The sequence below is a fragment of the Puntigrus tetrazona genome, chromosome 1 (assembly GCF_018831695.1).
Source record: "Puntigrus tetrazona isolate hp1 chromosome 1, ASM1883169v1, whole genome shotgun sequence".
In the NCBI taxonomy this organism is placed as follows: domain Eukaryota; kingdom Metazoa; phylum Chordata; class Actinopteri; order Cypriniformes; family Cyprinidae; genus Puntigrus; species Puntigrus tetrazona.
The window spans coordinates 27,178,865-27,196,226 of record NC_056699.1 but is presented as its reverse complement, the minus strand read 5'-3'; the positions used below and the strand labels follow the sequence as shown (position 1 = coordinate 27,196,226).

The 17,362-nt window shown below is 40.8% G+C and overlaps 3 protein-coding genes, 1 long non-coding RNA gene and 1 pseudogene across 5 annotated transcripts; 4 read left to right on the top strand and 1 right to left on the bottom strand.

Annotated features, from left to right (window-relative positions):
• The first annotated feature begins 165 nt into the window (after window positions 1–165).
• LOC122344463 (C-type lectin domain family 6 member A-like) lies at window positions 166–2,138 on the top strand. Its single transcript, XM_043238125.1, has 5 exons — window positions 166–705; window positions 882–986; window positions 1,051–1,172; window positions 1,245–1,348; window positions 1,886–2,138. Exons 1-5 carry the CDS (start codon window positions 606–608, stop codon window positions 2,022–2,024), a joined length of 570 nt encoding a protein of 189 aa, XP_043094060.1. The 5' UTR covers window positions 166–605; the 3' UTR covers window positions 2,025–2,138.
• LOC122344644 lies at window positions 1,058–8,999 on the bottom strand. Of its 2 annotated transcripts, XR_006250914.1 has the most exons (4): window positions 8,868–8,999; window positions 6,387–6,645; window positions 5,230–6,295; window positions 1,058–1,192 (listed from the first exon to the last, which is right to left on the bottom strand). It is a non-coding gene; the product is annotated as an uncharacterized LOC122344644 (long non-coding RNA). The 2 variants fall into 2 exon arrangements; XR_006250913.1 differs by lacking the exon at window positions 8,868–8,999 and having other exon boundaries at window positions 6,387–7,870.
• Window positions 8,498–10,008, top strand: LOC122344496 (C-type lectin domain family 4 member A-like). The gene is made up of 5 exons (XM_043238127.1): window positions 8,498–8,729; window positions 8,942–9,139; window positions 9,220–9,323; window positions 9,425–9,499; window positions 9,657–10,008. The coding sequence occupies exons 1-4, from the start codon at window positions 8,639–8,641 to the stop codon at window positions 9,479–9,481; spliced, it is 450 nt and encodes a 149-aa protein (XP_043094062.1). The 5' UTR covers window positions 8,498–8,638; the 3' UTR covers window positions 9,482–9,499; window positions 9,657–10,008.
• Window positions 10,009–10,324: 316 nt separating this feature from the next.
• Window positions 10,325–15,500, top strand: LOC122344447 (histone chaperone asf1b-B). Its single transcript, XM_043238124.1, has 4 exons — window positions 10,325–11,608; window positions 12,787–12,902; window positions 13,062–13,238; window positions 14,614–15,500. The coding sequence occupies exons 1-4, from the start codon at window positions 11,500–11,502 to the stop codon at window positions 14,803–14,805; spliced, it is 594 nt and encodes a 197-aa protein (XP_043094059.1). The 5' UTR covers window positions 10,325–11,499; the 3' UTR covers window positions 14,806–15,500.
• A 744-nt stretch (window positions 15,501–16,244) lies between these two features.
• The window catches only part of LOC122344269, a 10,877-nt pseudogene continuing 9,759 nt past the window's right edge, over window positions 16,245–17,362 (top strand).

Here is a 17,362-nt window from a genome sequence, read left to right as displayed (position 1 = left end):
GAACATAAAGTCTTTATTGTCATTGAATTGTGCAAAATACAATACATTTTGGAACTTATCACTGCATATGCCACCATGCTAGCGACACATATGCTGATTAAATAGACAATTAAACCTCACAATAACATCATAATTAACAAAAATCGAAATGATACAATAGGCGTAACCATTTTTATTGACCATCAGATGGCGAAGTAGAACGCTGTGTCAAAAGCTCAGAAGCATCAACACAGTTTGTTGTAAAAGCCGTGTTCGGCACATACCTAACCAGAACAAGAGGTTACACTTTTTTACTTGAAGAGGTATGCATAAGACTGAAGTAAAGTGTTACCGAACACAAACAGCTGAGGAACACTTGCAAAGTGAGGAAGATACTTAAAATTAATTATTGTTGAATCAGATGACTGGTGTTATACTTCAGTTTATCTGACTCGCTGTCGACTGTTGGGTCTGAGTAATCGGAAGTCTATATATCTAATTCCAATATCCAATGATATCACTTCCCTCATTGGTTTAGCACCACTAAAGAAAAGTAGTCATCATTCTAAGGACCGCAGCTCATCTGTGAACACATACTGGTAGACATAAGAACAACAGCAACAAAAATGCAAGAGGACTTTTATGATAATGCTACATGCAAAAGTGTTACGAATACAACCAGACCTCAAACTTACGGCAACGATAGAAGAAAAGCTCGCAATCACAGTAAGAAGGAAGTTTAATTTCTTATGATGATGTTAGAATGGTTTAAGGAAATGAGTACTGTTAGATAAAATTTTTTAAGCATATGATCTTTATTGCATATTTTACTGCATCTTGAAGCCCAATTGTCTGATAATATCAAGTATTTAATGGTTTTGTGTTTTCTTTGTGTCTGACAGGAAGAAGGCGATGTTTAGTGCCGATCACTGTGTGTCTTGGGATCCTTTGCCTTCTTCTGATTGCTGTCATCACACTGCAGCACTTTCAGGCCGCTACCAAGCAAGGTTCGTACAAATCATTCTTTGCTCAAGTTTCTTTCCTTTTTTAAACAGTGTGCGTTTCTGTCAGGATATCTGTGGGGTCCAGATGGCTTGTTCATGTCCAATGAGGAGAAGAGCTGGTCTGACAGCAGACAGTACTGCAGGGATCGTGGAGCTGATCTGGTCATCATCAACACTGAAGAGAAGCAGGTGGGTTCATCTATAAGCATCTGTTAATGAAGGGAAGGAATCCTGTTTATTCTTGGTTTTATTCACAAACAGAGACACATATCTTCATTCGTCAAGGACAAAGTGTGGATCGGTTTGTCTGACAAAGAGAACGAGAGCAACATGAAATGGGTGGATAATTCACCCATGAATCGAGGGTAAGAGCTGCTCAAACCACTGTGAATTTATTTGTTTTACTCTTTTTTTTATTCACTGCAAAAAAACTCAAGATTTTCTAGTTACTTGTTGCATAATATTCTTTCTATCGGCCCAGTTAAATTTACTACATTTTTTAATTGTGGCACCAGTTGTCCCAACAGAAAATTGTGCAAAAAATGCAGATGGTGCAACGAGTCACTAAAAAACTTTGAAAAGTCTAAAATCTTCTAATGTTCTAGTTTTAAAAATAAAACCTTCACTGCAAAGATTTGCTGAATACAACTCTTTTACACAAACCCAACCAGCAAAACCACATAAGACAAAGATTCTATTTCTATTAAAAGAATATTCTCCTCCTCTTTTGAACTTTTTTTGAATTTTCACTTCTGTTTTTATTACGTTTTTCTTAACACTACTGTGCTTCTGCGAGTATAGTCGATAACTGAATTGCTTGTGACATTTCACATTTAATTACAAGATGGGTTGAAACTTTGAGAAACATACAGATCACTAAAAATCTAACGCCTTCTATTCAGGTTTTGGGCTCCAGGTGAGCCAAATAACTATCAGAGTAGAAGAGAGGACTGCATTGAACTGAATCCTTCAAAACAAATCCTGGAGAACTGGAATGATCTCCTATGCTCCGAAAAGAGAAAAGCTATTTGTGAGAAATAGTGTTTATTCTGTCAGTTCAGTGTTTTGCTAAATCAGTCTGTCATTTGTTGGTCTGAAGCACTGAAGTGACAATCACTGTAAACTATAAAATCGCCAACAACCATTTTTACCACAGCAAACGGCATCTTTGTTTTGTTTCTTTTTCACTTCACATTATTCTCATGTATGTATCTGCTTCATTGTCCTTAATTTACAATTATTATATTGTTATATTGAGAAGAGAGACTAATGAAATTTGTTGACTAAGGGGTACATGCCTTCGGACTTTCCTTCAGTTTTATATCTTGCTATAAAGTTGAAACAAAGAGGACAAACACATTGTTTTAAAGCTGAGCTGTGTTATATCACAAGCAACAAAGCACAGAATCTATCGGCTACGTAATCGGGTAGGAATTACACTCGATCACAGACTCATCAGTATTTTTGACAGTCAGAAATCAGGTGTCGCTAATGATGTTCCTCATGGTTGATCTTTTGGTGCTTCTATCTTAAGAGCTAATTTGCAGAAATATCACTGCACATCAACCTACTTCTCCAGAATAAGTAAAAATTAACATGGATTTTTGCCAGGCATAATCAAACAACAATAACTTCCTGTCTGATTAGGGAGTTCTTTGTTTTGTGACCTGGCATCTGCATTGTGAGAGTTCAACAGCGTCCTACAAAACCATGAATAAAACAGCTTGGGAATACTCATTTAACTTTAGTAAAGTACCCATTACTTTAGTAAAGAAAACAATGTAACTTATGTTTAATTAACTGGACTCCATTTCAACCTTTAGACGTATCTTTAATTATGACAGACATCACTCAATGAATCTCTTAGTTACCTCATTAAATTTAACACTGTTTTAACACAAAAAAGTTATATTGTTAGACTGGTTTACATCGGTGGTTTAAAAGTGATTATCAATCTCAAAAAGTTTAAGATGGCCAATCAAATCAAAGTTGACATTTTACTTTAAAAATAAAGTGTCGCAATGGAATTAAGTTAATGGTCAAAGAAGTTATAGGGAAGTACAGCTAAACATTTCATATTTTACAACTGTTATTCATGACACAAAAAAATAACAGGCATGTTTGAAAAAAGTGCAAGCTATATACGTAATTTGGCTTTGTTTTAAATGTTAACATTAACTTTTCTTTCGTTTGCTTTACTCCCTACAACTGCTAAAACAGTTCCTTTAAAAACCACAGCCATAAAAAAAAATAAAAAAATTCTATTGTACATTTCTGCCCTTTCACTTCTGCTATAGCTTCTGATGAACTCATGCTTTGGTACTGACAGGGACGTTTTTCTTCTAAGGACTGTAGGCAGAAGTTAGAAGTTAGGGAAAAACCAACAGTACTAAAATATAACAAACCACATACAAAGACATGCAAAAATGACAGGTTTTTTAACACTATTTCTATATTAAACTCTACAATTGTCCTCTCAAAGACCACAACTTAAGAGAAGTGATCATGGAACTAGTGAGTGTTTATAAAAATGATGGCCTCTTACAGTTTTTTAAAGGTTCCTACCTTGATTGCCCAAGTGACAGCAGATATTAAAATCCAATTAAAGTCCACATCCTCATTGTGCGTGTGTGTTATAATCTGTGTACAGGACTCATTTAGATTCAGTTATTACACATAGGGCATAATTATCGAATATTAAATCCCTGTAAATCTGTTCAATAGGTATGTGAACACTTTTAAGGAGTAAAAGAGACATTTACTATGATTCATATTTATAACAGCTGTTTTAGTAAACAAAAACATGTCGCCGTTGTTAATAAACTAAAGAGAGAAATACTAGCACCAGAAGTAATTATAATTATCATAAATCATAAACAGAAAGCAAAAGATAATCAGCTACTTCAAGACTTTTTACAGTGTGTTCAGTCCAGATGTGTGCCTTATAACAATCCTTCAATATAACAATCAAAACACTGACTCTAGGAGCACAAAAATACACGTTTTGTCAAATATACTTAAAATCATTTTGCATAACGTACATAAAATGACTAAAAGCATACTTTCCTAATTTTAGTTTAAAAGTGTAGTAATAGTACACTTGAATAAACTTGGTAATGATGAAGCTGAATGTGTGAATGTATGAAACTTGTTGAAATAAACACAACATTAACAGCTGATGTGTGCGAAGGTTTCTGTCCTGTTTTTTGCCTTCTTTGTACATTATAATGAGAGCTTTGTGAAACTGCACAGCTACTCTGTCATATTGTCATTCCATGTTTATAGAAACCCAAGGTTTATGGGACGTTGTTTTAAGGCGGTTTTGGTAAAACAATACTTGTCAAACTTGTATTCTTGATGTGTATTGAAACATACGCAATTAAGACTATTCATTAAACTCTGCTCTCTTTTTTCATTATCACTTCGTCTCCTGCTTCTGCTTTTCCTTCAGTCAACTTCCTGGCTGACAGAAGGAGGCTGTTAAAGGAGTTTTGGATAGTTTGGGTATACGACAAAACCTCCTGGTAACGGGGTTTTGGGTATTAGACTACTTTGCTTTGCTGTTACCAGACAAACTGATATTTTCTAATGAGATTCTGTTTATAAGGACACGCTCTTGAGCACTCGATGACAGAGGAAGCCAGTCTGCTTCATACGCATACTTCAGAAAACTTCATAGACCACAATGCAACACGATTATGATGTCATGTGACCTGTCTGTATGCCGTGGAGGCTTTATTAGTGTCTGAAATGTGCTGTATGTGCGAAGTGAACATGCCGTGCCTTGCCTCTATTCGTGTCAAAGGCCAATGAAACCACTTTCTGTGTATATTTAGCCCACTTGAAAAACATTATCATATTTTTTTCACGTGCAGGTCCTTTGTTGGTTTAAATAAGAAAGCCTTGGTGTCAATATGCTGATGGAGATACTGGGAATTTCAGCATCGTGCAGAATTATATATTAAGTAATGATATTGCCATTGTGGCATATGTGTTGGAGTTTGATTTTTCAATGCAATGGCACAACCGTTTTATTTGTATTCAATTATTTACACATTTATGAGCACGTAACCCAACCTGCCCCTGAACCTATCGTTTTTCAGTAAAACACATTAAAAAAAATTACTCATGGGGGTGCTAAATACTAATCGTTAAAATCAGCTATGATAATATGATAAACGAGTAGCAATAATATTTACAACAACGTATCAATTTATTCAATAATTAGGTAAATTCCTTAATTTACCTTCGTCAAGAAACCTCATTGCTGGCCATCATCATCTACGGCTCCTGTACCCTATATCCTGTATACTATAATATCGGCCACTGTAGCTTCTCTAAAGAACAAACAAGCAGAAAATAGCCTATATAATATAAAAAAATATAATATAATCCGCCCAGTGAATGCGTTTCTGCTTGTTTAGTAGTCTACCACTCATGTTTAAAGTCCTCTCAAATAACAAAGCTCCAAAAGCAGAGTCAGGAAGCGTCTATGTAGTGCACTTGTTCCTGTTTGTCATAGCGCTGTAGTACAGCTAGCCTCTCATGAATCATGCTCCGATCACGTGCTCTGACGTCATTTGAGCAATTAGTTTTAAAAATGAGTTCTGCTGCATGGAAATGAATCTAAATCATTTATTGCTATTTACTATTAAGGTAACAGTTTACAATAAGTGTTGCAGCACGAATAAATTACCAGCTGAAATGTCTTGTATCCTTACTATTGTGATTTTTTTTATCGTCTTGTGATGTTCAGAGTTGATCTGTTTATCTGAATATGCTGTGTGAACGTGTACGACCACAATCGTCACCACCTGACCACCTTTTCTCTCGGCTTGTCCAGCTACCTAACGGCATCCAAATCCCAAGCTTGATGAGGGGGTTGTTGGTAGCCTTGACTTTGCTAAAACCTTCAGGCAAATCATCGTAACACAAAGAGATTTGAACAGGTTTTAGGGTTTCTGGGCTTTCTCCGCTGGTGGTCACACGTGAAGCAGGCTGGGTGGCGAAGCAGCGATCGTGACAGAAGATAGACAGGTTTCTTAGCTCGCCGTGATGCCATGAGATGTCAGGATCATGAGTAGAGAGCCACGGGAATCCCAAGATGATTTCATGTTTGAGGGATTCTGTGACAGGGAGATGGACTCTTGATGTACCCCTACGTGAAGAGTGAGAGTCTGCTGGGTAGTTCCTCTTTCGATAAGAGAGTTGTTGATGGCTTTAATTCTGATGGGAGGATTAAAGGATTATGTTGAATTTAGTGACGATGCAGTGGTCAGTCCGGTTCAGAGCGGCTCCAGAGTCAATCGCGGCTGTGAGATCAATGGAAAGCTCGTCAGTTTTAAGGGTTACGGGTAATGCGTGTATTTTGTTGCTCAGCAGAGCAAAATTGTCAATATTCACCTGGGGTTGAGGATAGAGTGGACATCCAAGGCTGCGATGTCCTGCTGTAGAAGCAGTAGAAGCATAAGCAATTGAGTCTCGTCTTTCTCTTTCACGCTCAGAAATTCGTGACCCATTCAGTATGGGCTCTTTCTCTTGGCGTGGGGTTACGGTGACTGGTACGGGTGTTATCAGTAGATTCTTCCTGCTGTTCTTTCGCTTGAAAATGAATGAGTCTCTGTGGACCTCTGCTGGTTATATGTGGCCATTACTGCAACTTCTAACAGGCAGATGACATTGTTCTATTCCCACCGATATCCAGAAACCAGAAACTATTTAATTTAGGTCATCATTTAATTACCTAATGTTCAAACTCAACTTCACACCACATTATACACCTACAGATATATCCTGAGTAATGGGACGTCACTGTTTTAATGTGCTTTGATGGAGAAAAGGTATATGGATGGTAAGTCAACTGATGGATAATTTTGGTCATTTATTATAATCACAATGACTACATTTAGCTTTAAATGCCCAACTAGAGAATGCATATAGGGATAAAGGCCCCGGTTTTACTTTAAACAGTTTACAAACTAATTTAACCAAACGGTAAAGGAATACGTTTTACAAGAACGTAGTGAGGATGAGGCAAAAGAAGAAAAAGAAAGCGGTGTTTATCCTACCCAGTGCTTCCTAAGGCCAAAGAAGTGACTTTGGGAAAAATAAAGACTCGGTTCTGTCACATAAATTAGAATTATTTCTTCCACTTTCCCCTAGCTTATGAAACAATAAAGCACATATTCAGAGAAAACCCTTCCCAACCAAAATACTCAAATCTTTATAAAGGACATAAGACCGTCCCATGTTGCGTGTAGTCTCTCATTAACAACACACAGCTTTATTCAGCCTCAAACCAGGCCGGAGGTTTAAAAAAAATCATAAAATTCATGCAATATTAAAAAACAGCCTTTAACGCAGTGCTAGAAAGCTTCATACACTAGAGGGAGCTAATGGTCATCCTCACACTGTCTAGATAATCCAGCTATTTTGTTAAATTTAGCAACAGTTCAGACCTCAGAAACTTTCTAATAACATTTACTATTTAAACTGAACAAAAAGAGACAAGCCGAGATGCCCAGCAGCACACACATCACGTGAACCAAGCTAGCTGCGATTTGAAACTGCTTACAAATAATCATTTAATAAGTGTTTAATGTACAAATATCTAAATATCTAAATATCTAAAGTAGTAAATGGCAGCGTACTAGTAACTTTGCAGAACATTATCCATTATCCTTTATCTGTTGTAAACACAAAGTGAGATTAAAAACACAGATAATTGAAGTAAAAAACCCCTTCAGATACTAGATGGTGTCTTATTCTGTAGACTTCTGTTAGACTGCAGCACACCACGCAGCTACTGGTCCACTGCTTAAAGCTAAAGCGGTTTAAAACGTGACGTTTCACTTGTTTAGTATAAAGTTAGTATAAACTTCCTCTGCATTGAGAGATATTGTGAAAACTATAGATATATTGGCTACTGCAACGTTTCAACCAGCAAGCACTTCTCACAATATCTCTCAATGCAGAGGAAGTTGCTAAAGGAAAGCTGATTTATTGCTAAAGGCTGCTAAGTGATGTTGTGACATCACTGCACGATGACGTCATCGCACAGTCATGACGCAAAATCATGTTGTTGATTTAAATCTATATATATATATATATTTAGTTTGTCCCTTTTGTTCTGTAGCTCAGCTCTACCTCACTGTTTTTTGCCTTCACCTTTGCATTTTTTAATCGTACACGTGGCTTCATGTCCAGATTGTTGAATTTTACCCGATTTCACGGTGAAAAACCAAACATTGCTCACTTCTTATGCAAGTTATTGTACTTAAAGAGGAATGTCTGAAGAATAAATAACGTTTAAGCTAGAAATTAATCTTTCACTTTCTTTCTGCTTGAGCTTTATTAACATGTCATTATTTTAAAGCTTTCTCGGCATATGTTCTTGACTTTTTTTTTTTTTTTTAAACATCTTTACCATCCTGTAAAAACATAACAGTGTTCTTGTTGGTCAGTACTGGTCCTTATGACTCAAACAGGACACATACATGCAATAGAAGCAGAATTATCACATCGCCTTCCACGGCTTCCTGTGATTTTGTCACCGGTTTAGAGCATGAAGTGACTTCCTGTGTAGGTTTAGGGTTTTTGAAACATTAAGCTAAAGATCACAGCTCATCTGTGAAGACTGACACCCACACTGACTAATGGACATCGATACGGTTTACGAAAATGTTGGACAACCAGAAACATTTGGACAAAAACACAGGCAGACAGAAACAAAAGCTAAACACTGCAGTAAGTTTTTAGCTTTCCAAAAACTTTGCACTAACATTTTAATATAGCTTTCTTTCTATTGACTTCTTCATACGTTTGCGTATTTGACTTTATAGGAATTTCAGTTTGTCAATATAAGCAAACATACGCTCTACTTACCTGCTGATTTGAGGCGATGTCTAATCATTTTCAGCAAATTAACTGATTTGGCTTTTTTTCTTGCCGTTCGTCAGGAGGAAGTAGATGTTTGGTGTTGATCACAGCGAGTCTCGGGATCATTTGTGTTCTTCTGCTGGTCTTCATCGTTCTGCTGAACATCTCCATCACAGCAGAGAGAGACCTGATAAAGAGTTACAAGAACACGGCTGAAGAGCTCAATCAAACCATCAACGTCTTGCAGGACAATAACGCTGCTCTGCTCCAGAGGAAAGGCAAGTCGTCTTTGAGCGACGAGCATCTTAAGTCTTCATGTTTTTGTGTGGCTCTGAAAAGTGTTCATGCTGCGGCTCAGGTTGGTTTTTCATGTCCACCGAGGCGATGAACTGGTCTGACAGCAGACAGTACTGCAGGGATCGTGGAGCTGATCTGATCATCATCAACACCGAAGAGAAGCAGGTGGGTCTGTGCTGAAGAGAGGTCTCTGTTACTGACTGAGAGGAATCACGCTCGCTCCTGCTTTCATCCACAGAAATTCATCTCTTCGTTTACATGGACAGTGTGTGGATCGGTTTGTCCGACAGCGAGAAGGAGGGCACCATGAAATGGGTGGATAACTCTCCACTGAAACGAGGGTAAGAAAGAAAAAAACCTCATAATGCAATCACGACCACAACCGCAAGCAACTTCCCATTTAGTAAATCTTTCAGTTTCTGCTCAATCGTGTTTAGTTTACTCTCTAAACGGCGATGCTCCTCAGCAGTTAAATTACTTCGGACACCTTTTCTCCAGGTTTTGGATCGAGGGTGAGCCAAACAACCTCGGAGGAGACGAAGACTGCGTCGCTCTATACCCCTGGGATCCTCTGAGCAGCTGGAACGACCTGTCCTGCTCGAGCACGGAAAAATGCATTTGCGAGAAATAGGGCTCGTCTAGTCATCTAGTCGTGCTGCTTCCTGTGTTGTCTCGTGGAATCGAATGTGTCCTTTCTGACCATGTCCTTATTTCAGCTGCTGTCGTGAATCTGGTTTGTTGGTCTGAAGAGTTGCTCGTCTCATATCTCATTAACTGTCTGGGAAACTGCTTTTGATCCGCGTCGCTTCCCTTTTTAATAAAACTGTTGACTTGCGGTCTTTGCACAGCATTTCGTGTCCTTGTGCGTCTGCTTCACTGCATTCGACGCCCGCCGAAAATATAAGTAAAGGAGCATCTGACTATTTAAGCGAATACAAAGAGTTAATTTGCAAAAACAGACAACTCTGATTTTACGTTTCTTCATCATGCATTCCTGTTAATCAAACTGCAGTTGGGTTATTTTGACTAGGGGTGACTAAATCACTAAAAAAACCTAACAATAAAAAGTGAACAAACTAAATAATGAGACAAATGAACATTTAAATAGTTTATTACGCTTTATAAATGATCTTATGAACCACCGACGACTCCTAAATAACTGGTTTGAAAATAAAAATAATTTAGAAACTAAAAACGAATTGTTAGTAAAGTACGAAAATACATTTATTAAACATTATTAAGCGGCTTACTGACGCTTTTTAATGCTGGAACATTGCTTTATAAAAATATAAATTCTGTGCATTTGTGCTTAACTAATGATTCAAAGTGTGCCGTTATTATAAAGTGTTGCCTATTTTAATTTATTTATACAACAGCAGGGAAGAATATTGCATTCGTGCGGGTCCCGGCTTTATCCTGTGCAACGAAAGGGCAGACAAGCTAGCAAAAAAAACAACAACAAAAAAAAAAACAACCAAAACAGCAAATGTTGAAATCGAGTCAAGTTATATCTATATCAAGTTATCTGAATTAGATGGAAAGAGCATATGTGAAATGAAATACAGCATCAGTGGCATTAAGAAACAGCTGGAAGGCGTTTATACTCTATATATACAGAAATATACAAACAAAATGGGTGTATCAAGAGATAATGGTAAGAATATGAATAAATTTTAAGCAGAATAAGGAGCATTACAGCCTTAAAAGCACTCTTTATATTATGGGAAAACGCCAGACAGTAGATAGAAATGTTGAAAGCATTTTAAAATGTGCAGAGAAAAGAAGTTTGGTTGTTTTTAATGAAAGAAACTGTAGTGGAGAATGTAGCGTAAAGGAAATTCAGCACAGTAGGGGGCAGTAGTGCAACAAACCGGATGCTGTAAAACTCCGAAGAAGAAGAAGACTTCCTCCAGTCCTGCGGGAAGCAGCAGAGAGCCGGTCTATCGGGCTGAAGAAGACAAACATCGGCTCCAGAGCACTTGCTGCTGTCATTCAGTGTCTTCGCTGCACTTACAGACGGGTTTTTTTCCTCCTGGATCCAGCGGAAAGAACTCATCGGGATTCTTTTATTCGTCTGTGAAGCCTGCTCTAAACCCCGCGCTCTTCAGGACACCCCGGCAGTGAATAACATGGGTGTGCGCCGAGCATCCGATTAGTTCAGAAAGTACAAAGAGAGAAAACCCTGCGCTTCACCTACTTCGGCGGGAGATCGTTTTCTTCTACACGTCGGACCCCGGTTACACGCTTCCGCTGGGGTTTACCTCGGATTCGGAGCTGGACGGTTCCGCGCTCTTCCACAGACACAAGGCCGATTTCTGTCGCCCGAACCTCGCGAGCCACCATGGCTAAAGTGCAGGTGCTGAACGTGGCTGTTCTGGATAACCCCAGTCCTTTCGGAAACCCGTTTCAGTTCGAAATCACATTTGAATGCATGGAGGACCTGCCTGAAGGTGAGGGAGCTCGCAAATTGACGCCATTTATACGCGCATACTACGGTTATACTTCGTTGACGCTGAAATATTAAAGGTGACGGGTTGTTGTTGTTTTTTTTTTTTACTTTGTCATTATGTCTCGCACGTCGTCGAGAGACACGGGAATATTTATGGCGGTTTAAGCGGGAAAAGTCTTATTGTCGGCTGTTAATGTTCACGCGCTGAATATTTTGGCGCCGGCGGGGAGTTCGATGACAGCGCGAGGCCGCCCCTCTTGCGTGTGTTGCCATGTCCCCGCTTTTCCCGCGGACTTTGTCTGCTTTGATACCGTTGCCGCGGGTTTAAACGACCTAGATATTTAGCTCCTGAGATGCGAATTTTCGGTATTTTACCCCACCGTGACGCGATTTTTCAAACGTCGAAGCTTTTCAAGCTCGTTCCGAGCTAGTTCTGAATAGCAATTGGGCGGGTTTGTTATGAACACCTGGCGTTCCGTCTCCTTCCCAGATTAGTCCGACGGCGGAAGTGGGCGGGAACAAAGCGTCTGCGCTCTCTCCGATTGGTTAGATCTTTCGTGGCGTCACGTGTCGGGAGGCGCTGTGACGATTTTGGGGCAGAACAGTATTACTGTAAAAAGCATTAGACGTTATTTTATTTCATTATTTTATACTTAAAAGTATGAGCGTTTTTCTATTTTGTTTGCCAATTTTTACTAGAATGTAAATCGTGCTTGTTTTATTGTATGCTTCTCAGCTAAAATATTTTTTTTGCCATTCTTCACAATTATAGTATTCTGAAAAAAAAACACTTATTCAGTTATTGCCATGTTCTGTGAACAAAGAATACTTTATAAGAATACTAGGCTTGTTTCCTCACTGCCTTTATAAAAGGACATTTTAATTAAACGCACACATTTACTGACGATAAGTAATATTACACTTAATAATAAAAATACCTGTGAAATTATTGCAATAATTGACTCCAGTGGTTAAGGTTTTTGGTTATCGCCGAGATAAAAATTTAGTTTATTCTCATAATCAAATATAAAATTCGAAATGCACGAATAAAGCAGCATACAAAAGATGTATTTTTTCAAGCGTGCGATTTAAATTTTGCACTAAATGTCGCGTAATGTTTTAATTCTGTTTATTAACGGTTCGAAGGATGAATTGTTTGTCCCTCCGTTTCTGCCTCAGATCTCGAGTGGAAGATCATCTATGTGGGCTCTGCAGAGAGCGAGGAGTACGACCAGATCCTGGACTCGGTTCTGGTCGGCCCAGTTCCCGCAGGAAGACATATGTTCGTCTTTCAGGTGGGTAACGATCCGGGAAACGCTTGTTCCTGGTGGGCTTCCTGCAAACCTCAGTCCCAGCTGCTCGAAGCATAGATGAATGCATGCTAATTAGGTCGTTTGTAGACCCAATAACATTAGCGATCTGCATAAATGACAGCATTCGGGTTTGATTGACAGGCGGATGCTCCAAACACGGGACTGATCCCCGAGAGCGACGCGGTGGGCGTGACCGTAGTGCTGATCACGTGCACCTATCGGGGGCAGGAGTTCATTCGCATCGGCTACTACGTGAACAACGAGTACACGGACCCCGAGCTGCGGGAGAACCCGCCGGTCAAACCCGACTACACACAGGTGAGACCTTCATTCACTAAGGGCCGGCCGAGCACGTCTACAGAATCAACATTTCACATCCGTAGGTATCGGTTATTATCGGAAAGAAATATAAGCTTTTATAAACGGAACCATTTTAAATTAAGCCGGTTTATTGAGACAAACAAGTTTAGTTTTCACAGTCGAACACTAAATACATTTTAAACCAATATATCTCCTTATATGTTATATGCAGGTCGGACACAATGAGGAAGATAAGGCACGTTATTACATGAATTCAATGCGATGAAATGACGCATAATGTCATGATTAACACGTATGACCCTGGACCACAAAACCAGTCAGTTCTTTAAAGTAACAGAAAAAAAATAAGCCTTTCTTTTAATGTATGGTTTGTTAGGATAGAAGATGCAACCATTGGACAACCTGAGAGTGCATAAAAAGTCTAAACAGTTAAAGTTGTCCAAATTAAGTCCTTAGCAATGCATATCACTAATCAAACATTAACTTTTAAGATATTTACGGTAGGAAATGGTACAATATAACATATAACATGATCTTTACTTAATATCCTAATGATTTTTGGCGTGAAAGCAATAATTTTGACCCATATTTTTGGCTGTTGCTTTAAATATTTTCCGCCGCCTTGAGACTCCCAGGTCACGTTTAATGTCGTAAGTTACGAACACAACAGCGTTGTGTATTTACGCTTAGCTTGATGCCAGAAGCCTAAGCTCTGACGATGAGCTCGACTCAGAACGCGCAAACATGTTAAAATTGTAACGTGCGCTCTATACCGAACATTTTTTCTCCCTGTCGTTGAAGCTCGTGAGCGCCCGGGCCTTTAGATCGATCGCCGAAGGAACGCACAGATCCCAGCTTGCCGATATAGTTAACTTACTAAACATTTAATCCACCGCTGCCGGCGTGAAAGGGTTAGCGCTCGGTAGACGCGAGCGTGTCGTGTGTTAAGAGTGTGTTTGAGCGTTTCAGACCCGCTGCCTTTGAAAACGTGCTGATGGCGGTCAGATCAAAGAGGCAGGTGGCTGCCGTTTATAGCCCGCTGTCTTTTTGTAATTCATTAATTCTGCTAAACGATCTTTCTAGTCTCAAACCGCTTGTTGAACGACACGAGCGCAGAGATGACTATTCAAATACATTTTAATAATTATGATATACTGTTTGTTGAGGTTCTGGTAGCGTTAGTCACATTCGTTCAATTAAAAATACACTTCTTAGTCTTGGTTGATATTATCTGAACGCCTAAAAATCAACAATGCTGTGCTGTAACCAATGTCTTGCTCACTGCGTGAATTGTTATATTTTGAGGAGTGGTGTTAGCATTAAACGCTGACAGGTTAGAAACTAATTGTTGTTCTTTTGGTCCGAATCGCAGCTGCAGAGGAACATCTTGGCCTCTAACCCCCGCGTGACCCGTTTCCACATCAACTGGGAAGCGACGATGGACAAGATGGAGGATTCGGAGAATGTAGACCCGGCCCCCAATGCCATGCTCCCGCCCTCCTCCATGCCCGGCAAAGCCCCGCCCCTCGGACTCATGCCCGACAACTCTATGGACTGCTTATAAAGCGCGAACGCGACCGCAACCTCGCTCGTGAAGTAATAAATGTGTTCTTTTGTATTTATACACCTACAGTTGTCCCACACGTGCTCTTAGCGCTGAGATCGGACGCGGCAGCAGGGGGCCGGACCTGCAGCACCAGCAGACGTGGACTGTTCTCTTCTGTTTTTCTGTGGTGCACATCACTAGTGAGGTGAATCCCATAAAAACGCGTTCGGTCGGCATTTTCTTAGGAAGTACTATATTTTGCAGAAGCGTTTTAGGACTGTTAGTATGTTTTGAGACTGTTCAGCCCCAAGCTGTCGTTACTGTAACCTCCAGAAACACGCTCGCGCTCATCACCGTAAAGCAGAGTTGTTTATGATAACCATAGAATAGTACCATACGGTGTCTTTTTTTATTTCCTGTTAAGAATTACCACTAAAAAGTTTCCCTTTTTTAAAAAAAAAATTAAATAAATGTGACCTCGACATGTTTTTTTGGCGAGATTCATCCTGCGGTCAGAAACCGGAGCAACTTTTCGGGAACACTTTGCTCGGATGCGGTCGGTGTTCGGGACCCGATTCCCGGCTTCCTGTCCGAGATGAGTCGTTTTAAACCGAATGCAAGTTGGTTCTTTCGTTGCCTTGTTTTCTTTCCGTGTGACGTTTTGTTTATGAAAAGTCTGGGATTTAATAAATACGATCTTTTGTCTTTGTAAAGCCGTCTGTGGTTTTCTCTCCCGTCTTCTGGCTCTTTTGTACGGAAACGCACCCCGTGTGTGCCTTTTTATGATGTTGCTAAGCAACAGCTATTAGAGATGGCACTTTGGGCTGCTCCACCTTTGATCCACACATCACATCAGACAACTACTCTTCCTTTCATCCCTCCATCGCTCCCTCCGCTCTCATCCCGTAGTTTCCCTCTATTCTCTGTCCTCTGATCTGGGTCTGTGGAAATATGCCGGCGGCGGGTCAGAGGGGCGAGGGACGCCGACCCGAACTGCTGTGGAAGAACAGGCTTTGTGCTTCATTCAGGATTATGATACAGTTCACAGCGAGCGTTTTAATACTGACGCGTTGTCATAAGTTTTAAACGTTTAGTTCATCAACTTAAACCTAAATGAATGCTTTTATAGTTTATTTTTTTCTGTTTTTAAATTTTAAGTTCGTTCCGGTAACATTTTTACCTGTATAGCACTGTATTTTAATTTGTATTGAGAAGATAATTAATACTTTAAGTGCACTTCCTTCTGTTTTTGGCGGATATTTTTCTAAAACTTTCCTCCTGAGTATCTTCACTTGTACTTAAGTACAATATTTAACACTTTTACACTTCTGAGTTAGTAACTAAACGACAATAACATAAATACTAAAAGAGACATAAAAATAAGAAATGTATCCGGTTTAAAACGTGATGGACAAATGACCTTTTTTGTATTAAATGACCAGTATTTTTATTCCTTGGACAGCAAATGGGTAAATATTCAATATACGTACAGCGTTTACTTTATAACACAATAAAAATCCCCTCAAACGCGACGTCGATTGTAAAGCGCCCTCCGTCGAGAACCGGAAAAGCAGCCATGTTTTGTTTCGATATCGAGAAATCGCTCACGACCGCTTCGTTTGTGTCAATCATTCGCACATCTGTCCGTCTTCCTCCGCTCGGCCAATAGGGCGGCGCGGTGGGCGGGCTCAGTCCGCGGGGGGCGGAGTCACCGTCGATGGCCACGGGAAGCGCAGCTGCATGAACGATCTCGCCGGAGCTGCATCCGCGTTTTTCCGCCGCGATTTCCCCTGCGAGCGCCGCTCACGGAACACCCCCGCGGGGAGGCGACGGACAGGACTGCGGGGCCGCGGAGGAGCGGCGAAGAGCCAGGCCAGGAAAGGACGCCCGAGTCCGGTTTGATGCTGGCGGCCCGTCCGCCCGCCCTTTAAACGCGGATGCTGCTGCTGCTGCCGCCGCCGCCGCCGCCGCCGCTGCTGCATTTGTAAGGGATCGCCGTTTATCCGCCGAGCCGTCGGGACGCGTCGACGTCCCCCGTTTTCACGCTCGGAGCCGATCGGTGCACGCCAGTCGCACGAACGGACCGTGAGAGGCGAAGCGCGACAGGCGCGGCAGCATCCCTCCCTACCTGCGGCTCTCCTTAGCGCCTGACAGGCCCGGAGTCATGGGCAACACGCCGGCCGCCAAACGGGGCAACGAGATGGAAAGCGGTGGGTGCCTTTAACGCTTCCCGGTCGTTCTGTTTAGTCATCCTCGCCGTCGTCGTTATCGATCCTCGGATGCTCGTCGGGAACGCGGTCGTGCATGCGCGAGGCTTCGGCGGAGGGGATGCTGATGCTGTCATGGCGATCACGGGCTCAAACAATGTGTTGATGCTTTAACGAGAGCGAGCTGCGCTGGGTTTGCGTGCGGTTAGTGGAGAGAGAAGGGTCTGGGGAAGGACAGATGTGGGGAAGGCACGAAGGAAACGGCGAGAAGCAGAACCGACATCCCGAGATCCGACGGGAAGGCTATATATAGCGGTTTAACACTCTTGGCGTGGAAAACAACCGTGTTATTTGACCACTGTGCGTCC

Coding starts and splice junctions, on each gene's coding strand:
- LOC122344463 (XM_043238125.1), top strand. CDS start 606: ATGCAAGAGGACTTTTATGATAATGCTACATGCAAAAGTGTTACGAAT. Junction 706..881: donor AAGAAAAGCTCGCAATCACA/GTAAGAAGGAAG, acceptor TGTGTCTGACAG/GAAGAAGGCGATGTTTAGTG. Junction 987..1,050: donor TCAGGCCGCTACCAAGCAAG/GTTCGTACAAAT, acceptor CGTTTCTGTCAG/GATATCTGTGGGGTCCAGAT.
- LOC122344496 (XM_043238127.1), top strand. CDS start 8,639: ATGGACATCGATACGGTTTACGAAAATGTTGGACAACCAGAAACATTT. Junction 8,730..8,941: donor AACAAAAGCTAAACACTGCA/GTAAGTTTTTAG, acceptor GCCGTTCGTCAG/GAGGAAGTAGATGTTTGGTG. Junction 9,324..9,424: donor TCAACACCGAAGAGAAGCAG/GTGGGTCTGTGC, acceptor TTACATGGACAG/TGTGTGGATCGGTTTGTCCG.
- LOC122344447 (XM_043238124.1), top strand. CDS start 11,500: ATGGCTAAAGTGCAGGTGCTGAACGTGGCTGTTCTGGATAACCCCAGT. Junction 11,609..12,786: donor CATGGAGGACCTGCCTGAAG/GTGAGGGAGCTC, acceptor TTTCTGCCTCAG/ATCTCGAGTGGAAGATCATC. Junction 13,239..14,613: donor TCAAACCCGACTACACACAG/GTGAGACCTTCA, acceptor TCCGAATCGCAG/CTGCAGAGGAACATCTTGGC.